Source organism: Colius striatus, chromosome 11 (genome assembly GCF_028858725.1).
Source record: "Colius striatus isolate bColStr4 chromosome 11, bColStr4.1.hap1, whole genome shotgun sequence".
Taxonomy (NCBI): Eukaryota; Metazoa; Chordata; class Aves; order Coliiformes; family Coliidae; genus Colius; species Colius striatus.
This window is the reverse complement of record NC_084769.1, coordinates 8500825-8526704: the sequence shown is the minus strand read 5'-3', so window position 1 is coordinate 8526704 and position 25880 is coordinate 8500825. Positions and strand designations below refer to the sequence as shown.

The following is a 25880-nucleotide window of genomic DNA, read 5'->3' as shown; positions in this document are numbered from 1 at the left end:
AATCGGAGAGTGCTTTATAATGTTTCCTCAGGTAAAGTAGAGATCTACATTCTAATAAGATCTTTTCATGTTGTATCTTAAAAAGAGCTTCACGGATGCTTACTCTATCCACAAATCACAGACCAGTCTTTCTTTACATAGGAACTGTTCTACTTTTAACAAGTCTATATATTCACTCATGGTTACTTTGTCCATTTAGTTAAAACAATGTGAGTTTTATTATGCTGCTTAAATCATCCATGAAAATCTTTACAGAAACCACAAGATGCAAAGTTTTACCCACAGAGCCAAAATAAGGCATTAATCAGCATTTCTATTAAGCAGGTACATTGTCTTATGTGTACACATAATGTCATTCACAATGTTCTGGCAATTCACCCACTTTGAATTAAACATAAAAGGAGAAATTTGTGGATACTGGCATATAGGGGAATACTTACAGGTCCTGAGAGGAAATAATTGTAGGCCCTACTGTGTTTTAAGTCAAATTTTACCTCTCTACCAATTTTTGCCATGACTGACAGAAGTCAGATGCCTCTCGGTGCTGCTTGAGGGAGGTCAGGATTTTCAGAAGCATCTCAATAACCTCAGCCAACTCCCCTCAGGTAGAACTCCAATGTTACTAATGAAACGTACTGATGGATACGAGATGCAGTTACTACAGATATTACCTCTACTTCAAACGACTGACACAAACTAACAGTTTCTATTTGGAAGTGGAAAAGCTACATAAGTCTGTATGTTATTCAACTTTTATGGCTAGTCTATCGTAATATCACAAATAACAGCAACAAAGACAACAACTGTAATTTAGGTCACAGGTAGTTCTGCTCACACCAGGCTTGCTATGTATAATGCTATGCATAATGCTAGTAGCACACAGATATATTTTCATTGAAAGAAGCATCTCACCTCATGAAAAATGTGGAATTCTCCCCTGTGCTCACCACTACAGCTGGTTTGAGATCTTCCTCACATAAATTTTCAAGTTTTAGCCTACAAAACTGCAGATGATTGACACAAATTTCAGATGAAACCTTTGAGTAACCACCAGAATTTTCCACAGAAAGCAGGCATTTTCAGGGGAAAAAAATCAGACAAAAATAGCTCTGTATCAAGAACATTTTCACTGGGAAATTTCCAGCAAGCTGTTTTCAGAAGCATAGACTCAAGTCTTGAAAGAAGGTTTTGAGAGATATATAACACTGAATGAGCTTTCTTCAAGAGGTATCTAGGACACAAAAAATGTGTCTTAGCTCCTATCAGCAGCATGTTTCCTATCAGTAATAGAATACACAAATTCTAACAAATTACCTTTCTGTGCATTAGGAAGTTCAAGACTTTCTACTAAACTGACACAGAGAGTGAGAGAACATGCAGCTGTTTTCTTCTGAAACACAAAGGGAGTATATTTTTTTCTAGCATTCTGAAACATGACTAATTATTAATGAATATTTTTTCTCTTTTTTTCCAATGAATATTTTGAATGTAAATAGGTCTCTTTAAAATCAATTTATCAGTTAATAAACATCTTTAAGCTACATGTGGCATTGGCAGGGAGAAGTTAAACTACAGATGGTAAAACAGATCTCTTTATTTGCACATCCTTCTCTTCATCTGCAATGCTAAAGCAACCACAAAAAAAAAATAGCATGTACTTCTGCCAAATCAATGTCAGTTTCAAGTAGATTATTCCTTCTGGGTCAACACCATAATTTGATCCAATTAGTCAAAGATGAACGCATTATTGTTTTCTATCTAGATCTGAAGTATAGCCAATATGCAAAACCAAAAAACTTCAAAGGCTATCCTAGGCAAAACTAGGAAAGACACAGGTTTTCACAGCCCTGATACTCCCGGGGTACTGCACTGGTGAACTGGAATTGTTTCTAACATATACTAAGGAAGGGTAAATGGGAGGAGGACTATGCAGTGCAGTTTCAACTCATGGATCTACAAGTAATCTTCATTCATGGCTGCCTGCATCTGGGATTACAATTTATGCTTCTTTAAACTAACAATAAGAACAACAAACAAAATAAATACTTTACTGAATTTTTCAGTGTTCTTTCTATTGCTTCTTCCTGTCAAACCCATCAACTTCAATATGTCATTTCTCCAATAGTTTGACATTTGTCTTCACAGTTTTCCATGACCACAATCCCATCTTTGAAATGTTTTTTCTGAGTTGAAACAGATAACTGCTGCCTCATTTTAATTCCAGTCTCACTTTAAAACACGATTCTACTTCAAAGTCAAAAGATTAGTTTTAATTATCAGTGAGTATTAATAATCTTCTATTCCAATTTTACAGTTATCTACATTTATATCTTTTTCTTGCATGCTTGGAAAGAATGTCTCCTTCTCTGGAGGTTTTCAAAACCCACCTGGACACGTTCCTGTGCTTTAGCAGGGGGGTTGGACTAGATGATCTCTAGAGGTCCCTTCCAACCTCTACCACTCTATGGTAATGGTGGCGTGCTACTTGAAACAGAGTTGTTACAGAGATCAAAAATATAAATGAGTTGGAAAAAGTGCTTGGATAATTCTTGGAATTTTCTACTCCACATCTTCACAGTATCTATTAAATACAAAATTAAATCCAGAGCAGCTTCCAGCTGAGGAAGCCCCAGTATCGATGATGTCTGGAATGACCTCACTGTATTAATGCTGTTATACTTTCTTTCTAAAAATTTACTTGCTGTTCTCAAGAGACAGGATATTAGAAACAGGTACATTTTTAGTCCTACTAAAAAAGAAATACTGAGATTTATAATTCATGCAAAGAGCAACTTTAAACTGTGTAAAAAAAAAGGTAATTAGATGCAGTTCAGCGGCAGCCTGTTAGTCAATAAGGCCGGCCTACAAATACATCGGGGAGCTATTCCTTTTCTTTTTTCAGCTGTTGTGTTCCCCCTTTGGTTTTACCTCAGTGCTTGCAACCAGCCTTACAGATTTGCAACTATCTGTAAGAAATCCTTACAGATGAGCAACAGCTGAGAAGAAAGAGAAGTCCTCAGACCTGATGCAAGGTGTAAATCCGAGGTAAGCAAGAGGTCTGCTGCAATGCCAAAACGTGGCTTTTCCAGGCTTTTTCATTGAGAATAGCCTTCTGTTACCCTTAATACCCTGAAATGTAAAGGTTAAGAGCCAACAGCAGCACATTGTCCAAAAAACATCTTACTGGGGATTGCTCATTCAAGGCATGGATGGATGCTTCCTTTCATTTGCCATTCTCTAACAGAAAAGACATCCTAGCTCTCAGAAAGTGTACCTAAAAGTAGCAAAACCCAGGAAAGGAGGGTTTATTATTTACCAGGTGCTAGCTAAGGGCTGCCTCAGCCATGCCTATTCCATGTATCCACAAGGCTACATCCTTTTCTCTTTATGCCTCAGTTCTTCATATTAAACAACAGAGATAATCATACCTCTCTGTTACACAGTGATATTGTGAGGATAAAGAACCTAGCAGTTTGACAACCTGCAATCACTTGAATGAACAACGCTTGCAGAGAGTTATCTTTAGCCTTTTTTTGAGGCTGTTCAGGAATTAATAGCAAGCTGCAAAATACTTGCAAGAAACACTAAGGTTGTTATTTTTGCTAATATTACTAGAGGTTGCTGGTTTAACTTTAGTTTGGGAATAACTGCATTAGACTGCAGTTACAGCAGAGGTCACGCTTGGCATCTCAGATACACGGGCTGCACACAGTGTCCAGTGGAGCGTTTGCTGCTGGTATTTAGTTGTTCCATTGAGAGTTTCTGTTCACTGACAACTGCCTTTGAAGCATTTAAGGATAATCAGGTGGAACCACTGATTCACTTGCTCTTAAGCAACTGTCTTATAAGTCAGTTTCACTAGCACTGAGATACTTTCTTTGATTTTCTGTTCTCAACAGATATGACTAGTGAGAATACTTTAAGCATAAACTGTCTCTGGTAAACACAGAACAATTCATAAGTGCATAGGAAGCTCTGGGTTCTCCAAATGCACAGGAGAATGGACTGTATTTTAGTAACATCACTGCTTTTGGTTTACTAGTGCAAGAAGATTGAAATTAAAGCCATATTAATATTAAATAGAGTTTTAAATCATTTATTTTTAGTTCTGCCCCACAGGTGGCTCTACTAAAGGGTACTACTAATGAACACTTACAAATAGACACACCTGAAAGAGACTGCTTTGTATTTCTTAAAGAAGTGAAAACTCATTATCAGAGTGAGCACACAGAGCTCTGAGTAACTTTTAGGTGGACTATAATATTTCCATTCTAGTACTCAAGTTCAGCTTCTCCAAACCAGCTGAATCACTGTGAAACTAACTGCATGCAAGCAGGAGTTGGTAAGAAACCATCATGATTTAAAGCCAGAAGAATGAAGCCAGACTTTTTATCCAGAAATGTTGTTTTAAAGAAAAAATAGATGCTACCTCTACATCAGAATGACCATTTTGAAGCAACATACTGGATCTCTTTGCCCCATTAGATAAGAAGTGGGGAAGTTATTCACTGTATTTGTTAATTTCTTTGTCTGTTGCTAACAGTGGATTGTCCAAACATTGAGAAATTCTTGAGTTCATCTAGCATTAAAAACAATGCACTAATTGTACAGGTATTTTTTCTTTATTATAGAGATTTTTCTTTCTGAAGAGGCTGTCTTCCTATGATCTGCTATGATGGCTAATTGCATAATTAAATGTCAACCATTCGAGTCTCTGACTGAAGACATGAATCAAAGCTCCTTAAACTCAATTAAAAATAGCAAAGACCACAACAAAATTAGGAAGAGGCATCCTATCTTCAGAGTGAGAATTTGGAAAGGCATATGACAAAATAGTTCAAATACATCCGATAATTCAAGTGAAAATGTGTTGTTCATAAAAATTCTACTAGATGCCAAGTATTTAAAAGGTATATGTCAGGAGGGTGGGGCATTGCTTTTTTCCTGTAGTGTCCAGTGACAGGACAAGGGGTAATGGACAAAAGCTGGAACACTTAAACTTAAGGAAAAACTTCTTTACTGTGAGGTTGAGGGAGCCCTGGAACAGGCTGCCCAGGGAGGGTATGGAGGCTCCTTCCCTGGAGGTTTTCAAAACCCCTCTGGATGCATGTGATCTGATCTAGGTGAATTTGCTTTGGCAGGGGGGTTGAACTAGACAATCTTTAGAGACTGAACCCCTACTGTTCTGTGATTCAGTTTGCTTAGTTGTACTTCGGGTGTATGAATTAGAGTTAATATGAAACGAATGACTGAAGCTCCCTACTCATATCTACAGATGGCTCCTAGCCAGAAGCAAAAAACATGTAAAGCAGAGAAGTTCCAAATAGAAGGACTCGTACTGTTATAGAGAATACTGACATGTACCATCCTGTTGGAGGTCCAATAATCAGGCACAGTCCCGATTTGAGTGATAAAAACGACTACAGATTGAGCCAGCCTGTAAAGGAGTGTAAATCAACACTGCAGCATTAACTTCAGAGTTGAAGAACCTGACCATCCTGTTTAATTGACATTTTAAGCTTGAATGACCAGTACATACTCTGTTATCTTGAATAATAACTAGACTATATCCTATATATAATGTATAGACACACTTCTCATTCTAGTGATAAAATTTGTTTTTTCAGGTGCATATATGTAATGACAAAGAAGGAAATTAACAGCAAATTATTGTAGCTAACAAGGAAGTGCTGATCCAAAATATTAATTCTCTCCACAGAAGGAAGACAAGATAGACAGTAGGCTGCAGCTCTGCTGCAGAAGAATTGGCAATTGGACAAGTGCTATGTGTACTATCTTTTAAAGAACAAAGAAATGATTTGTCTTTGTCAGACTTTGAAGAAGGTAAGCTGACATAAATTAAAAGACATTAATGGATGTTAGTTTTTTATTATTCACATTGGCAAGGTTCTCCTTCAGCATCGTGGAATGTAAGTAACAAACAGAAAACTACACAGGGAGTTTCACTCTATCACAGGCTTCCCCAGATCTATGTCTCAAAATTAATCCCCAATACCAAATGCCAAATAAGAGTCAAGAACACAGTACAGTAGACACTATTAATTCAGTTTCTAGTGGCACAAGCCCATATAAAGCTGTTCCTCTTACAGCTCTCTCCAGCCTGCAGCAGGTCTGTTCACCTTTTCCCCTGTACGAAAAAGATGGGCTACTAACATTCCACTGGAAAGATGCAGCAGCTCAATAGAAGGAGAGGATATTTAATCAACTTTATACACCATTGTGAGTTGTTTCTGATGTACAACTGGGATAGTAAATGCAGAATGCTGCTCCACACCACCCCTGAAGGCCACTCAACAGCATGACCACACTAAATTTTCAGTAACATGAATCTTGCAGCGTAAGGACACAGGACTGCTAAATGTTGTGTAAAGCTTCCCAAAGAAATGGCCCATTGGTCATAGATGAACAATATCCTTTAAGATAAGAAAAATTCAACTGATGAAGTCCCTGAGCAGGAGGATTTCCAGCCTATGTGCTTCTAGGGATATGTTTCTACACACAAGACTATCAGTTGCTTTTGCAGTGTCTCCTGGTTATTAAACAAGATTTCCCCTCAGTGATGCCTCATTTTAGGTGCTCTGGCTTAGAAAAGGAAGTAAACCTCAGATGTAGGTCATTTCAATGTTGCTGAAGAATCAGAAAATGAAGATTTTTAAGTACAAAAGGGGAAGAACAGTGCCTGATAATTGCATCAAAATGTAAATGATCTGGGGATATTAGATGGAGGCATATAGTGGTACAAAATGTGAACAACTGACAGAGGTATTTAGGTAAGTGAAAGTACAACTGTAACTGCTTTTTACCCATCTAAGATCCGTTCTGTTTGTGCATTCACATATATCGCCTGTCTGGACTATTCTGAGGACAGTGAGACCAGGATAGATAAGGAGGCTGTGAGAGTCTCTCCCTTATCTTCAGTCCCCTTACATCACTAGGTTTTGGATCCTGATGTTGCTGGAGGCAAACAGCTTATTTTAGTGTTCATTCATTCATTACCATTTTAGCAACTGGAAATCTAATCCTTTGGATGAACATCAGCGCTGGTTAGATATAGCAAGTGAGCATCTTAAGTTGCCAGCTATGTTCCATTTCAAAGCTCCAGCCCAGGAAGCACACTTACTAAAGCAATCCAGACGTCACTCAGATTTAACACCTGCCTCTCAGCTTTCACATGCACACGGGGCTTTAGAAAATGGTTTTGTTACTGATGTACAAAGAAACGCAGGCATGCTTGTACCATTGCTCATGTATAGGGGATGCATGAAAAACCTAATGCTTTATCACAACTTGTATCACAACATAACACTTTTGAGCATGTGGATTTGAAATAGAAACACACCCAGGCAGATTTGGTGATAACTGGTTTTGTTTGACAGCTTCTACAGACAGCAGCCTTACATGAAGAGACTTCGAGATACTCCACAGCTTTACTGGGTGGTGATGGGGAAGATAAAACAAACATTTTTCCTTTATCTGATCATGTGTAAATGAATGATTCAACCGCTATATCAGAGATAAGATGATTGCTAAATGCTTCTTCTCAACTTCTATCAATGGTCTGATGAAAGGAATTAACACTGACAGTGGTAAGTTGTTTTCTCAGGCATTGAGATTTTATGACAAGAGAGGATTTCTTTTGTGGTCAAAAGACATTTTATCAGTTGAATATTGTCCCTCATTAAACGTGTTAGAGGCACCCAGGCATCAGCCTGACATTTAAGCAACTTCTGGATCATCCTTTTGCATCTCCTCAGTGATGTGGCTCACCTGTCTTTACTGAATACAACTCAATTTGTTCCCCACCTTTGTTCTGTCACTTACTCTGTTACATTTATCTCAGTAATTCATTAAAGACCTCACCTAATCTTTCTCCAGGTTTTGAGGGTTCTTTAATGTATATGTGTTTTCTCAAATGTGTCAGCCTTAATGGACATGTTTTAAGATGATACATGTCAGACTTAATGTATTTACCACATTAATCAAGCTTGCTTCCTTCACATTTATTTCCATGCCCTGAGAATGAGAAAACTTGAATTTGAAAGCAGTTTACTTAGTACTCCAGTAAACATCCTCAAAGTTCTAGTAGCTTATATAACAGCAGATTTTTTGCAAGTCTTTTGTTTGGGGAAAAAAAAGATGCCTAGTATTTTCCCTTCTCTTAATGGAAACTTGGTGCAAGCTTATTAAAAAGCAGATGAACTGTTCTTGCTTTTATCAAGCTTTGGAATAGGCCATTGGAGAACTTGTATAATGAAGCATTAGGAGTGTGTACATTAAATGGCACGTTCAGAAACAAAATTTGAAACATTTTTTTTCAGTTCCAGTGTTCAACAGACATAGATTTCAAAGACAAGGAAAGAAAAAAGGCAGATGACATGGAGCAAAGATCTGTTGATTAGAAATGGTCTTGGTATGGAAACTAAAAGTCAGGCTCTGTAGTGTAGCCTAGATTTGTGGAGAGTCCGACAATAAGCAATACTGGGACTAGCATACAGCAGTGAAGAGTGACCACCAGCTTTAAATGATGCAGGTGAACAAACATGAGAGGAGAGGTGAGAAATCAGTATCTTGACAATAAATGGGTATATTTGTGGGGAAAATCATACAGAAGAACCAGGACAAAAAAAAGAGGAGTCAGAGAGAAAATGTTTACCTAAGGTACTAGAAACAATGTAGATCCTCCTCCTCACAAAAAAGTCTGCTTATAAAGTGCGTTTTTTTATTATCATACATATAGTTTCATAGTATGGCTATTGGGTGCTGAATAAAACAATATCAGACTACACAGGCAAGGCTATCATCTTTAGTATTTGATACTTCAATACAAATAATTGCCATGCTGATATTTCACTACATCTATAACGTGTTATACGTCCTACATTTGCTATCAGTATATTTGTAAAATTGCTATCAAGTTGCTAGAAACTTATCTGTAAAACTTACCATGAAGGACATTCCTGGTTTCTGCTGAAAATATAGTTTGATCCCTTTTCTTTGCTGTATAATAAAGCTTAAAGGGGTGAACTTTAAAACACAGCACAACATATAAAATATCAACACCACTTTCTTTCTGGAACATTAAGTATCTAAGGAATCCAACCAAATGTTCTGTAAAGAAGATAAACCTACAAAAAGTTGGGGTTTTTTTTCTGACCAGTTTGCTTTTAAATTAAACTCCGAAACTCTTCTGCAAGGTTGTTCTTGGAAAGTAGAAAAAACGAGGATAAAGCTTGCTATAAGGCAGATGATTATCAAGAACTTTAATGGAATTGAGCACTGGGCTACAGCAGAGCAACAAAAGAATCCCTTGACCTCAGTGTGTGTTTTTGTTCCAGCACAAAGCAGCAAAGTCTACAATGCACTTTTAATGTTGCTTTGATAGTGCAGAAGACCAACCCTCTTTCTAGCTAGAGCTTTTTCAAAACCCTTTAAAGTATCTGCAGATGTTTTCTCTGTGTTAAAGAAATGCTAGTATCTACAAGGTTCCCATTTAATGTTGGATCAATCCATTTTGAGCAAGTGACCTGAACCTCTAATGAAAATTTGACAAAAAATTAGACCCAAGTCTCTCTTCAAAGTTTCATAAACTCTGCCTGTATTTACCTTCATAATCTTTGCCTCACTTTGAACTTCACCTGAAACACTGCAAAAAATCCAATTAGGGGTCAATGCAAGAGTTAGAAAGACTCATAGTTCTTGAAAGAAATTATCTGCTGTGGATTAAAACACCAGCCTCCTCCAGGGAACTAATTCCCCATAAAACTCCAGTATGTTGTGTTTCCCAGTGGAGTAGACACTACTCAGATATATTTTGCGTTGCTACTGCCAGTTCTTGCATTACCAAGTATTTGCTGTCTAAAGTACCTACAGTGCTCAAGCAAACAGCAGGTCTATTCTGACTTCAAAAGTTTCTTTTATTTCTGCCAATGATCTCATTCTGAGGACAAAACCTACTTGCAGCGACGTCCCTGATGTCAAAGCTCAACAAGGTTTTATTCAAGAGTGAATCTGGCCTTTTAGTTCATTCCATGACATATTAAGACAGGATTTGAAAGCAAAAACGCTCCAGTTCAATAAAATAATTCCTTTAGGTGATTTATCCATGCTTTCATGTACTCCCTGAACTTTAGTGCTTTAGGTAGAGGTGCTTGGTCTGGTTCATGTAGGAATTGCTAAGGACAGAATGACAACTGGAAATGTGGATGAACATATTTACACATAGAAGTATCAATGACAAGAAAGAAAATAATCTTCTTTCTTTCTATTGAAACTTGAGTACAAATTTAAGAACAGACTTGAAGCCACAGACACCTCTCAGTAGCTTATTTACGCTGGTGAATATGTGCTGAGGTTATGTTTTGTGTGACAAGGAGAAAAGGAAACTGGATCCAGAGAAGCTATTATCAGGCAGCTTTCAAACACAGGCTTTGGTAAATCACCTAAGTATTGATGTCTGAGAAAATGGAACACTCATTCTTTCCTCTTTCAGCCTCAGCATAGTTTTATATCAACACTTAAGTATGACATAATTATGACTAACTTTCCTCTTCATTACAGAGATATACTTCTTAGAAAAAAACAATGTCAGGAACCTCTAAATTTGTATAGGGACCTGTATAACCAAAAATACTTATTTCACCTTCAAGGTGCCCATATTTTAGCTATAACAGATGAATACTATAATCAAGGAAACTGTCTTGAGTGTGGCTGTTACTGTACAACACAGTATTCTCATGTGAAGTTGTCTGCAAGAATGAATTCTTCAGTTACTAGTATTTGTTTGCTTGTGTCATGGACTTTTGGCTTTTCCCTTGAAGCTGTTCATCAATGAAAATTCTGAACATGTTGTAATTAATACAATCACAATTTTCGAGGTGTGGCTACTAACTGGAAATAGAACCCAAAATATGAAACATTGAACTTTCTCACAACTGTTTTTTTCTTCTCAAGATGACCAATTATTGCCTTCCCTATGTAAGGGTGTCATTTGTAACTGTCTCATAATGTTTTTGGCCGCTGTGACAATGAGAAAATTCAAGGCAAACATCAACACTTCTAGTTCCTTGAGGGAAACAGAGTTCTTTCCCTTTGTAAATTGAAGGCTTTTTTATATTTACATGGGAGTAACACTGTCAGAAGCTTGACATATTGTCTTTGCATTCAATAAAGAATTTTACTTATAGGAGTTATTTGCAGATCTGCTCTACCTGTCTGAGCTGGAGATTCACTCATGACATGGAGAGCAAATCAACCTTTTTATCATGTCTTTCCTCTTATTAGGTCTCTAGCATTTCCCACTTCATCACTACTTTCAAAACCCAACTACTTTATTGCAAAGGGCTTGAGGAAGGAGCTCTGAAGATGATTGGACCTGAAAGTGATACTCATGGATTCTTAGGTCTCCTTGTGTGTGGGAGTGGGAGCACAGGTAGCATCTGTGCTGCCAGGGCTGCATTTGGCATCCTCACTAAGAGTACAACAAAAGCACCAAGGGTATAACACATTTTGCTTTATAAGCACTTTTTATAAGAGTTTTAAACAAATGTTTAAGTACAGTATAGCACAATATAAATAACTGTTTCCTATGGAAATGATCAGGTGTTCCTGAGATACAAGTATGGAAGAAGGGACATTTTTTATTGGTGTGCATACTCGTATCCCTTCAATTTAGGAAATCCAAAGGCTCAGCAAAATACTTAAAAATGTCTAGATCAACAGCTGACAATAAATTAGAAACCCAACAACTGGTATTTTCTATGTTTTTTTGTTTAACACACCTAAGAGTCTCTCATCATTAGCAAGTGATGAACCATCACTGTCTTACATGATACCAACCCCAAGACTGCTCAGTTACATGTACCTTGTTCATTAGCTAACTGGGTAGAACTGATGTCAATGTAAGTGGTTTTATACCAACAACTACAGCAATGTTTTTCCTATGAAGTAAAAAACATCTTCCCTGCCTAATCATAGCCTTTCTACATCTTCTATGTATTCAGCCGTATTTTGCTAACAGTTTAGATAAAACCCAGTAGAATAAACTCATTTAAGTACAGCTACAAATGCACAGTGCACTTTTTTTTTCTTAAAACAATTCTTCTGGAAGGAACTCTAACACTGTGAAAGTGTTCCATGAAACAACAGACAAAAAACTTTCACCAGGACATGAACTGCCCTCTTTGATCAGACCAGGGACCTCTCTCATTGTAACATGCTTGATGGCAGTGGGGCAAAGCATTTACAGAGTCATCCTTCCTGTACCCTTGCCTTCTACTTCCGACAACCAGATGCTCAGGAGCTGATTACAAAGAAAGCTTTCTTGTATCTCAGGTTATTTTCTATACCAATAAGTTCTCTATAATCTTCACAAGTTCCTCCTTGTGTATGGTTTTGACTAAAAATCGCAAGCTGACATGGGAATGTTCCAAATGAATGTTTCTTAAAGCTGCATCGAGTTACAGTCTTGAAAAAAATCTTTCAGCCAAATGCCAGAACCTCCATCAAGGAATTTGATAAAAGAATCTGAATGAAAGCTAGGAAAGCTTGCTCTCCACAAAGAGCAATGCACATACAGATGCAAAAATGCCAATCTGAAACAAAACGTAGCCTGATGAGAGTGGAATAGAACACAGCATGATACTGATTTAGAAGTATTCAGGAAGTGCACTTAGATCCATGCTTCTAATTTGCCAGGCTTGGGCTTGTCCTGCTGAAAGAAGTAATCACTGGTACATTCTGCATTAGGACTCACTGTGATAATATTAACAAATTTGCTTAGATTTCTATTATTTTTACTGTGCCAATATTACCTAATGCACATAATGTCTCCCATCATCAAAATTTCCTGACATTAATAACTAGATGCTCAGAGCAGACTCCTTGAGTTATTCCAGATAGTTTGGCAAAGCAGAATAGGGATAGCTGCATCCTGTGTTGAGCCTTTAAGAGATGACACAGTCTATGGAAAAGAAAATGCTTTTGTAATTAGTTTCATTCTGATGACAGAAAGGACTTTGTATGAGCTATAGGAATTTCCTAAGGGCAGCACTGCCTGGTATCTCTGTAGCACTGCTTACTGTGGATTTGTATAGATCCAGGCTATAGAGCTACCTGCCACTTTTATTAATGTCATAATCCATTAATAGGGTGAAGAAAAAGGGTTTTTTTTCAAAGGACTTTGGTGCACAGGAGGACTGGACCCACCATTATGACCTCTCTCAGCTGAGGGCCTCATGAACACAAGGCACAACTGAAGTCTGACTTTAGGGAATGACAACTAACCTTCTCTGTAACCACTATGTCCTGTGAGAGACTCAGATTTGGTGTCTGTGGGAGGGGCAAAATAGTAACACCCTCAAAAGCCACCTACATGACGTATTACAGTCAATAGCAAACTAACAAATCAAAATACATAGCAATTAGGGCTCAGTCTCAACCACCAATTACACTGATGGACACCAAGGAAGAACTGGGATCTTTTCAGAATAAAACCCCTCTATAAATAGCTGTTTTTTTCTTGTTGAGTATCTGGATTAAAAAATAAACCTTAACCTCTTCAGGGTCGAGGCAAAATCATTATTTCAGTCTGAGGAAAACAGATTTTAAACAATCTTAAGTGACTTCTTCTCTTTTGGGCAATTTCTAATAACAGAAAGCCCTTCATTCACAGAGTGAGGAGAGTGTATTTATCTTTTCAGGGCTAATGCCTACCCACTCACAGAATCCCCTCAGAGTCTTACCACTGCATTGTTCAAAATTCTTGTAATTTAGTTGCTGTAATGGAGCCAAGTTATGGCTGCATTCTTACAGAGGGAAGAGTACAGGGATTTTTTTCCTGCAAATTAGACAGACAGAGTATATTCGGCTGAATTTGGGACTGAAAAGGATGTACAGGTCAATAAAACATGCAAACGTTTTCCAACTCCCCCGATGAGAAACATGTTTCAACATGATACCTCTGTTCAGTCCCTCTTGCTGGGCTGACAGTATTTGTGAGAAAGAGCTTTTGGATGTCAAAATCACTTACAGTGTCCTGAGAAGACTGAATCGGGTTTTACCTGTTGCTGCAAAGGCAACTTGCTAAAGGAGATTCTTTCTTACTCAGAGCCAGTTCCTTATATTGGTGAAATACTGCTCTACTACAGATCCCTAACAGACTGCTGGTTTGTCCTCTGTTGCCTATTAGATATTTTAATGTGTATTGAGGTACATGTCATCAAGAAGTAGAGTGGATGCTGTTACCCTCCTGAAAAGCATAAAACAAAAGCAAGTTTCTTTTCAATAGTAACTTTAAGACCTTCAGAATAGACACCTGGTTTGCTACTCCTTCTGGCATAGTTTATCACACTAATTATTCTGCCACTCAGAATTTCACTCAGAATTTTACTAATTCAAGACCAGATGAGTTCCAGTATATCAGTATTATTCACACTGAAAGTATCATGCACAACAATCCTCAAGTTAAGCCACTATATGTAACCCACTAGTTTTGGAGGCTGAAATGACCTTTCACAGCCAGATTCCAAAGCCCTTCTGTCAAACCTTGCATTGATCCACAATTGGCAATGTTACGTACTTCTCCTTTATACAGTTGGTGAAATTTGGCTACCCAGGAACAGAGTGAAATGAATTCTAAAGATGAGATTAGACCAGCAAACAAAGTAATGACAATTAAACATGTATTTTCCAAGAACTGACAGTAATGAAATCCAATGTAAAACACAATCTCGTACCTATTACATGATTCTGACACGTAGTCTTTGTCATGGTGTCCTCCTCTTCTTCTTGCGGGTTTTCAGTGACTACTTTAGCCTGTACATAGTACAATAACAAAAGTAAAGAATATTTCTGACTCTGTTTATGTTGTTTCATGATAACTACAGTATATCTTTTCAGAAATAAACCAGAGTAAAGTTACAGGGCAGCTAAGAGTGGAAATATATAGCCCGTTTCACTCTACAAACAGGATCTGAGAATAACAACTTTAACTTCATTCAAAGTCCCTATATGCAGCAGTCAGAAAATACCCTTGGAAGAAAGGAAAAGTATTCTTCAGCAGTTCTCCTGACCTCTTATTTGCTCCTCTTTAGCAGTGCCATGTTTCAGGTTCTATGCTAAAGAAATTTTGAACTTAACATGTGATGTGATCTCTCCCTTGTTCAGCTTGCAAACACTAACTTTGGTGGTTTTGTTCCCACTTCTGTTTAAAAGCATTCATTAGCTAGAGAGAAAAGCTTCATTTAGGAATGTGGTGCACACTAAGAGCCTGTAGGTGTTATTCAAGCATGTGTTATTCAAACCCCCTAGATATTTTTCCTTCTGAAATGAAGCTCTTCAGGCTATGGAAAATGAAGAGCCATGTGATCACTTGGCATCGAATTATGGGTAGAACAATTTCTCACATTTGCAGACTGCATGGTGGTCTCTGTCTTGCTGCTGACGTGACATTTCACAGTATTAGGATAGATCTCTGGGTATTCCCCAAATACAGACTGCAGACAAATAGTGCTATGCGAAACTCCTGGTGTCTTGCTTTTGGTGACACAAACTCACAAAGTAAAGCCCATGGCTTTTCTAAATTACACTGGGCTCTAATAAAATCACAAAGACAAAATGAAGCAATGCAGCACAAAAATGATTGTATCTCACCTTTAAACTGCAGCCAAGGACATGAAAAAGTATTGAAGGATGCGGAATATCCTTGGTGTGGGCTAAAGGATTATGTATTTCTGTTGGCTGGCCTTTAGAGCAAAGTGCTTTTTTGATGAACACTAACGGGAAGCGTATCCCTCTGAAGGTGAATGCACAAGGCTGCCATTGGTGGATCATTGCTTTTTCCATAAATTCAGTGGCAGTCAAGCAATAACATTCCTTCCATGAACAGAAATGAGAGGTAATTGGTGCATATGTTATGGCATAATGGTGCCCCAAGTCTTTACCTGGCATATCATATGAGAAGAGATATAATCATCAAAAATTAAATGGGCTTTCAAAGAAAAACTTGCTAGAAAATGAATGTTAAAAATGTTGTGGCCAGGATTTAAAGCAGCATTTTATGTACATATATGATATGGAGGTATGAAATACAGTAGCTTCCATACTGAATCCATATGACTGAATGTACTTTGCACTGTTCAGAAAAAAGAAAAGAAACCTTCCTAGTTTAAGGGCTTTTCAGATTTATGCCATTTCCTCCAAAAGCATTCATTTTGTCTTTTTACAAGCACAAAAACACACGACAGGCCACTCTACTGCATGCGAATGTTTTCAGTCACGGCTATCTCCCAGCCCTTTGCAGTCTGCTTCAAAGTAAGCAGACAACAAAGAATAACTGGAAATGACAGTAATAAGATGCATGAACTTTGAATTTAAAGATTTTCCCATTGTTTTTCTCATAGAAGTTTGGAGGACAAGATGAAATATCACATACTGTGGAATCTGAAGGTGTATCTCTTTCATGAGTTAGCACTGAGAACTGTAAGCACGGTTTTAATCTTGTTATTCTAGATGTCCTCAGTCTTTTGGCACTAGATATTTCTTTCTGGAATTAAGTGCCACAAAAACCACAACATGAAACCCAAAAAGGTGACGCATATAATGTAACTTAATCTTCAAAAACAACACAAAAATTGCTATGATTCCCAGGTGACAAAGGACTGTATGGTATAGGACAGGTAATGCCTTTTCCCTATGACTAACACAGTGAAAAACAACTAATCAGTAAAATTAGCATTTCTCCATTATTTATGTGTGTTAAAAATTTCCCTAGTTCCCTGAAAAAACAAAGTATGTTTCAGATATACTGAAGATCTGTGTTTAAGGCATACTTAAAGTCTTAAATGACTATTATTGCTGCATTTAGAAAGACTTCACAAAATGACAGAGAAAAAGCACAGCAAATTATTGCAGCATTAGAAAATAATAAGATAGAAAGGAATTGTAGAAGCAATGTGTAGAGTTTTTTTGTGCTCTGCACAGTGAAGATATACCCTAAGCTGTCAGGACCATATTAAATGGGGCATAGTTAAAGTGAGTGGCTCTGATAAGGGGCTCTGCTTTGCTATCAAAGTTCTAGATCAGTTGGATTGAATTTCCTGCATATTGCACATTTCCAGACTTTCATTCTCTCTCTTTCCTTTCAGTGACACTACAAGGACAGTCTTAGATATGCTTATAATTTGTGGTTTTATAATGCAGGAGACATCTACATTTTCAAAGAAGAGATGATACCACAGGAGTCGGGAGGAAAAAGTTTTCAAACACATTCATTCTGCTTATGTTCCCTGTAAGTTTTAAAAAATGACCTTGTAGATGTTCTTAGGAAAGATGTCTACATTAAAGTAAAAAACCACATTTGCCTGAAGTTGAAACCACATGTGGAATACTTGAACCTTAAGCATCCTAAATGTCAGTACTAAGCTAAGAGTTTTTCCAGTTCCCATTACGAAGCTTTTTGAAACTTGTTTTACCCTTGAAACACATCCCAAAGCATTTGTATTTCAAATTGTCTCAGATTAAGTAGTTGCATGTGCTGCACTTCAGTAACTCAGTTTTATGGGAGCAACAAAAGTAACAGGCTCCACTTCGTGTCCTGTATTATGTTTGGAAAAAGTTTTTGTGAAAACATGTGAATTTGTGAAAAATATGATTATTATTAATAATCATCATAAAAATATAGTCAAGACATCTGTCAGGAATGAGAAAAAACTGCTCATAAAGTTAAAGCATCTCTGAACTCTTGGTTCTTGGACTTTAAAACATCGTGGGAAAAGCTCTTGATAGGCAACAAGTTGCTTACTATATTCTAAAGTCAATCATTAGCAGCTCCACAGGAAAGGGCAGCCATTCAGTCTGACTCTAGGCTACAATCCCAGACTGTGTGTACAGCTCTCAATGCAGAGAAGTTAGTCACTCATGTAACTTTTCAAGAACCAGAATCTAGCAGCTAACAGAAAATAAAATGATTTTTTTCTTCTAAATTGCAACTTTCTTGCTCTCTGCGTAAATTAAAGTATCGAGTATAGTTGGTACCACACAAACATAAAACTACAGGACATTAACAGGGAGATTTTCCGCGGTGCAAAGAGACACACAGGTCAAATGTACAGTTTTGCCTTTTAAACTTTCCCTCTTAAGTGACAAATGTCCCCAAACGTGGTTGAATACTTTGCCTTTTCCCCATCAGCAGTGCACTTTTTAGGCTTAATGATTTCTGTAACGTTCAGAGGAATGTTCAACAGAGGCATGCAATTTTCAGGGAAAGGGGAAAAAATGAAGAAGAAAGAAAACTTCATTCAACTATAGTATGATTATAGCACTGTTGTGCATATATCTCCACTGGAATTGAATTGCTAGCAGAAGCAGTAGGATCCTCATGACTAGCTGTATAATCTGGCCTATAGTCAAGCTGCCAACTTTTGTATTAATTCACAATTCTCTAGCTACACAATATCCTTCTATCATATATAAACAGTTATTATCCTGTTTGTCTGTACTGGCAATACGGAACACATCCAGCAGTTAAAAAGAAGGTAATAATGTTTTCATGTACTGAAGCACTTACCAGGGTCTGATTCTGCATTTCCATATCAGCTTTTGTGTTGCTGTTTTTCTTGTGGTTTCCTTGAGAGCTGATAGAGTTGCCGTGAAGACAGGAGCCCTGGGAGCTGCCCTTCGACACACTCCTGTAGGAAACATTATTTGATCCACTTTCTGTCTGCTGAGCTGCTTTCTTATCAACTCTGCAGGTAGAGAGTGATTCCTCTGATAAATTACATTGCCCTTCTTCAATCACTCTACTTTTCCATTCCTTTAATGTTTAAAGTAACCTCTCTGTATCTTTCTGTCTCTAGACCTTTGAGTGATAAATGTTTCTAACTAGCCTTGATCAAATCTGTCACTTGCAATTTCAGGTAGTCTATCAATTTAGTCTTTCACATATAATGATTTATATTATATTTAGGACTGCTGTGGGGCAAATGTGAAAACACAGTGTAGCAATAGCTAAGTTCTTCTGTGACCAAAGGTTGTGGTAGCTAGAAATGTAATTAATTCTGACTAGTCACCAAATATATGCTTCTTGGTTACAACACATGAAGATGGAATACATTAAAAGATGTACCTAATTATCCTCAATCTTTATACACCATCTGCCCAAATTCTCGATTTCTGGAATCGTTTGAATTTCTATCAACTTGGATATAACTTGGACATCCCTTAATTTCAAAGGCCATTGGTTTGGTTAACAAAGTAACATGGATAACATTATCATTTCATTATTAATGGTTTTCCCTGTAGGGTTTGAAGTTCTGATAGTGTATTACTGAATGCCACTATGCATTCACAGAATCACAGAATCTCAAGGGCTGGAAGGAACCTCGAAAGCTCATCCAGTGCAAGCCCCCTGCCAGAGCAGGACCACCTAGAGTAGGTCACACAGGAACTCATCCAGGTGAGTCTGGAATGTCTCCAGAGGAGACTCCACAAGCCATCTGGGCAGCCCATTCCAGTACACCCTCACAGTGAAGAAGCTTTTCTTTGTGTTTCTTTGGAACTTCTTATGTTCTAGTTTGTACCTGTTGTTCCTTGTGCTACAAGGAATAAATGTTGAACCCGGTATCTGAGCATCTGTAAACCTGTATACAACACATCCCAAATTCTGTTCCAGAGATTTACCTGTTTAAAAGCTCTTTCATAAAACTGTCTTTTGGTGAGTATGTAGCTGTCATGGAACCTTTGGCTTGTTCACACTCAATCTCACCAGACAAGTCTTGTGCAGGTTGCAGAATTTTGCTCTCCATGACATCAGCTAAAATGTCACCGTTGTCTGTTTTTCTGTTAATTTCATTTTCTACTTCATAGTGTTGTTCAGTTTTCTTTTTTTCTTTTCTTCTCTCTATCTTTGTCTGCTTAATACCAAATCCTGAAACTTTTACATCTTTTTTTTCTACCTTTGTTTTAGGAACATCAGTTTTCCTGCTACTCAGCGCTGGGAGCTTACTCCTTCGGAAGCCAAACCAACTAGCTATAGAAGGCCCAGTTTTTTGTTTAGTCTCCACAGTGGGAGATTTTTTTTGTCCCTGACCCTTTTGCACATTTTCTTGGATGCCCAACATGACTTTCTCCTCTATTGTAGGTTGTAGAGCTGAGGAACACAAGACATTGGTAACCTTCTCAGAGGCTTCTGCTAACTTCAAAGACATCTGGTGTCTTCGTGACTTTGTTGCTTCCAGTTTATGAGGACACTTTACTCCATCTGAGCTTTGAAGTGATGAAATTTGTTTGGAAGATACAGTAGGTGATGCCTGTAACTCCAACTCTGCTGGCAGAACACTCTTTTTACTTAGAGCTTCATGTTTAAAATTTTCAGTGCTTTTCTCACTCTGGAGAGATAGACTGCATGCATCTTTCTGAGAAAATGGTTTGTTTCCATCACATTTTGAAGTGTTGTGAAACAGGTCTACTTTGGAAGATGACCTGAATGGCAGCTTGCTTGGGCTGCCATGCTGGCTATTGCGACTACTCATGTTTCCAAGGGAACCTTGTCGCAAGTAAGAATTTTCTGTGGTTTTAGGATGATGTGAAACAGTCTCTGCTGCCACTGCCGGCCCAGTAACGGCCTTGACTTGAAGTATGTCCATGCCTGAGTTCTGCCTCGTTAGAGAATTTCCTCTATCAGAAGTGTTTGTAATAATCTGAGTCCGTACTTTCCCCAGACCTTCAGCCACAGGGGCAGATGACTTTTCCCCTGTGTGAACGCTAAAACTCTGACTGCGAGCTTTTGCTCCGTTCATGCCCAGGGCTGGCTTCAAATGCGACTTGTTGCTAGAAGAAACAGATCTCTTAACTAATTTGTTTTCTAATCCATCTGCTCTGTCCACCACCAGGTTGCAGTTTTCATGTGAATGAGGTGACGCTGTACCAAGTCCCACAGTAAAATTATTTTTTACTTCGGTATCGGACGTAGAGTCTTTTAATTCAGCATCTGTTGCACTTCTAGTGGCTACACTTGTAGGGTCATTTTGCTTGTACTTACTTGAACTAACGTTACTCTTGGAAGCTGCATTTATACTGTCTTTTTCTTGCTTCCCTGGTACAGTAGAGCTCTTTCGGAGAAGTTGGGGAGACTTGACAAACAATTTAAGTCCTACGGGGAGACGGGTTTTCATTCCCTTCTCGTTAGAGTTTTGAGTAGTGTGTGCAGTGTCACTACCATGAAACGGGGAATTGTTTACCTGAGATAGTAAAGGCTCACTTGTGCTTGTTGTATGACATTGAGGAGCTGCAGGGAGAATGTTTGGCATCTTTTGTGACTGATCCACTCCATTGTCACTAGAGTTATCTTTTTTGACGGAATATGTGTTTTGCGAAGAAGTTGTTTCCAATGATGGACAACCTTGAGACAAAGACCTGGCTGTCTGAAAATCTGTGCTGGATAATTCACGATTCCTGTGGAGACCCAGTTGATTAGGGCCTTTTGGGCAGACTTGCTTTGTGGAAACTTTGGAAAGTCCTTGGCACGCACTCTGGGCTTGCTGAGATACGCATTTATTTTGCATAATTGCTTCTTCATTTTCTTGAAGGTAAGATAATTCAATTTTGGCCCCAGAAGATACATTTTTTGCTTGCATTTCATGACTAGATTCATTATGAAAGCCAGGGTTCAGTGTTCCTTTTAATGGTGATGATTTCAGTATATTTTTTGCTGCTTCACTGGGACCAGTTCCTCCTAACTTTACTGCTACAGATGGCGAATGAGCATAATTAGGCCGAATCAACAGGGATGTTGACCTGCCTGGAGGAAGGGGTGGGGATGGTGATCGGGCTTCTACAGTTGCTAAATCACAATGAAAGTCTCTGGTTGGAGGTTCTCCATAGTCACTGGGCTCCATAAGGTGCTGAGGCAACAGTGGTGATGCTGGACTCTGACTCTTTGGATACTTTGACCCATCACCTCTGCCTGGATGTTTCAAGCCAGGCAGGAGCTGGGCAGGGGGCTTTGGAAACTGGGAGTCAACTTTTGAGTCAAAATGCCGAGGTGGACTTTGTGCCTTTTTGAATCTTGAGAGCTTTACTGGTGGCAGAGCGGGTGATTTTTCAAGGACTGCAGGGCCCACTGGATGAGCTGTATGTGTCTCCTCGCTGTCTGTCAGCACAGTTTTTTGTGGAGAAAATTTACCTCTGTTGGGTATTTTAGTTAAGTTTGGCTTTTGATTGATTCCTGCAAGCACTGTGGAGCTCGAATTGGCCTTGTATGATACATCATAGACTGGCTTCACTAGTTTTTGTCGTGGAGCATTTTGCAGTGTCACTCTTCCACAGCGTGAAGATTCACTGCAGGTCACGGGGAAAAGTGTATTTTTATTCCCTGTATTATCTTCAAGATTCTGTTTCTTGGTTTCATCTTCAGGTCTTTCTAAAGGAGTGTAGTTTCTAGCATCGTTTCCCGTCTCCAAATCAGTCATTCCCTGAGGTATAAGTTCAGTATATTCTGCACTGGACCTAGTTTGTGGCTGGCTGATTGAAATTTCATTTCTTGTTACAGTGACAACTCCAGTTTGATGTGAGCTGAATTCAATAGGCTCCCCATCCTCAGCATCAAATATTACGGTAATGCACTCTTCAGAAGAGGTCTTTTTTATAACCTTTTGTTGCTTAATGAAATTACATGTCTTTGGCCTAATGTCTGAGTGAGCTGGTACTTGTTTTTCCTCTTTGTCACTAGATACAAACAGAGGATTCTCCGTGACTTTGTCCATGTCAGACGTCTTTGTGTACTTCTCAGTAAAAGGAGCTGCTAATAAATCTGATGGACTTTTCTCATCGCTGCTTTCTATATGCAATTCATCCAAGACTTCATTGTCATCAGTATCTGAAAGCTGAAAATTAAAGTCCTTCCAGCCTATATTAGCATGGCTTTGATTCAACTGCAACTCAGGCAGCTTTGCTCTTGTGCACGGTTTTACTTCTGCCTGAAATCCACTGACAAAACTAGTCAATTTTTCAGGCCTTTCCTTTGAATTAAAATACGAACTTCTTTCTGGCAAATGTTTCCTGTTAGGATCCCAGTCAAAGAGACTGTCAGAAATGCTGTGAGTTAATTTGTTACAATAGGTCCTGCAGTCTTTGCTCGGTACTTCCTGCAGCAACAGTGAGGATGTAGAGTCGTCATCTGCATCATCGTGTGAATCCGAATCGTAGGAGAAAGTTTTATTACGTTCGATGCAAATACTCCCTGTTTCCGTTGGCTTACAATGAGTCTGTTCGTTATGGCTGCCACACTTCACTCCAGGGGAATATATTCCTTCATTAGAGTTCATGCAATCCTTGTAACCCCATTTTGATATCACTGAAGGCGATTCAAGCAATATTTTCCGCTTCTGTAATTTCTTCAGCCCTTCTAAGATATGGTTTTCCTTGATACGAGTTGGAGGTAGATCATCTGCAGGACTCGAGAGGTTGCTTGGGAGCGAGGAACCAATGCTTATTCTTTTATCCCAGCTCACGGATGACTGTCAAAACAAAATAAAACTCAACGTATTACTCACAAGTGCTGTTAATAAAAAGTGTTACCATTTTATAAAGAGATTCGGGAGTTGCACGGGGCATTACATTTCATCCATTGCTAATAATAGCAGCGTTCCTTTTTAATAAAGGATTTCATAGTGGTGTGCATTTAAAACCTGCAGGAAGAAGAATGTGAATGGAAGGATTAAGATAAAGAAGAAGAACAATGTGGATTGTGAAAGACAGAATAAATTTCAGAATAAATGAGGAAACTACGAGCAAATTGGAGTGATAAAGGAATTGTAAAGAAAAATTAAAAGGGGAGAGTGAGAGAGAGGGAGACATTGGGGACAGAATCCTTACTGAGTTAAGTGACAACTGTTTTAAATAGAAAAGAGAAGAAACCGAAAGAAACTTCTGAAATAAGCAGCTTTTTAATTAATCTTGTTTCAGATGAATTTGAGCTACTAAATGAATAAAATTAACTTGATTTACCCTTTTGCTGCATGCCTTTCCATCATTCCAAGTGTAGGAAGAACCACTGGAATATTCACTGCAAGCACTCGAGAGGGAGAGTTCACTGCTACTGCAGCTGCTCCGGGGATACAGGCGGTTAGGACCCATCACATTTAATTGACTCTGGCATTTCAAGACAGGGATATTGGATTTCACATTCTGCTGGCATTCCTAAAATATGAGAAGAAAAAGAAATTTCCTATGGGTGGAAAAAGATAATTTAGCTTCCCCTTGATTAAGAAGGACAAAGAAAAAGCAAGTAAGCTACTTACACTTTCCTGTTACACCATTAGCAACTGGTGAATGTAACGCAGAGGATTATACTAAAAATTGCCAACATTTTTATTTGTCAGGGGAAAAGTCCACGATCCTCCATGTTTTCTCCTTTATTCTCAAATCAGTGTTCTGCTTTTCTTTTGCTAAAGATTATTCTGAGTCTATTTGAATTATGTTTTGTATCTAAGCAGAGTGTTCCAGTAAGATACAGAAAACAAAGTTATAAGAATACGAGTACATCTTGACACCTGCATTATAGCCCTACAATGTAACAGATGAGGCTGTACACCCTGGACAAGGTAAATTAATTTAGTATCCCAACCAGAATGTCCACTGAGAATGGAATCTCTCCATTACAGTCTAATTTTGGTTTCCTATCTAGTTCAAAGCTTTGTCTAAGAAAGTCTCTGACGTAGGACAATCCATCTTTGTGTCGCTCGCAGACAGCTGAAGCCTCTTGCTTATGCAATTTATTGACACTTTATGGCCGCCTTTAGTACTTGTGTAGTTATCGCCCCTCTCCAAATGCAATTTCAGCTGACTGTGACTAAGTGCCAGCTTTGAGGAAGAGAGTAATGAAGAGCAGATAGCACTTTAGGTAAAATATTAAACCTCTGTAGGAGTATCTAGGATCCCTTTAATTTGTTTTCAAACTAATACTCTTGTGCTTAACAGTGTTAGAGCTTCTTTAATGTTAAGTGCCTGCACCATTCTGTTACGCTATTCTCCAGTTTCCTTACAGAATCAGATATCTTTTTAATTACCAGGAACACCAGAGAGAGTGACATGACTCTTTCATAAAACTTTGCTTTGGATTTCATTAAGGCAAGCTCAAACAGTATGTATTGATTTCTCTAAGTAGATAGACCCTAAATTAATGTTGCTTAGATGGAAATTTTACCTTTATATTCAGGAAAACACGAGAAATCCACAATTACTGAATCTACAAAACCATAATTAAAACTCTGTGTATAGCAGACACAGGTTCTTCATGCAACTCTCTGAAAAAGTGCTCGGTTTGTACTCAGTTCTCATCCACCAACATGTTTGTTGGCCTTCTGCTAATTTTTTCCATTCATACCCCCATGTGCTCCCATTTGTTACTACTAGGGCTGAACCTTTTTTCAGTTAAATGGGAGAGAACAGGATTTTTACTGCCGAGGAGTTCATCAGTACAGCCGTTCATTGCTCAGCTGACATCATAATGTTCTGTTTTTGACAAACGTAACTACAGGGCAAGTCATTATTCTCTGTCACAGGCAAAACCTATGAATGGGAAAATCATTTACAGGTAGCAAGAGCACATTTCACCTCTGGGAGTTATTGGTACATGTTCTCCTGTGAAGTCAAATGGATGCGGGAGGAATAGCCTTTAAATCCACCGGCTCTGGGAAGAACACATCTTTCAGCATCAGAGGCGGGCTGATGCCCGTGTCTCTGCCTCTGAAACAGACTTTCTCACTTTGGTGAGGCAAATTACTCTTTATTTCTGACACCGTGCTTCCCAAGGGAGACACTCTCTCATCAGCTTCCCCAGCTATGACAGTGTCATTCCCTGTAAG

At 38.4% G+C, this 25880-nt stretch overlaps 1 protein-coding gene across 1 annotated transcript in view; it reads right to left on the bottom strand.

The window, feature by feature from the left end:
• The window catches only part of NCKAP5 (NCK associated protein 5), a 369143-nt gene that overhangs the window by 39438 nt on the left and 303825 nt on the right, over positions 1-25880 (bottom strand). The window contains exons 11-14 of the mRNA XM_062005050.1: positions 24022-24213; positions 19696-23531; positions 18584-18761; positions 14754-14832 (exon numbers count right to left, since the gene is read on the bottom strand). Of these exons, the coding sequence (XP_061861034.1) occupies positions 14754-14832; positions 18584-18761; positions 19696-23531; positions 24022-24213 (4285 nt within the window). The remainder of the gene's footprint in view (positions 1-14753; positions 14833-18583; positions 18762-19695; positions 23532-24021; positions 24214-25880) is intronic.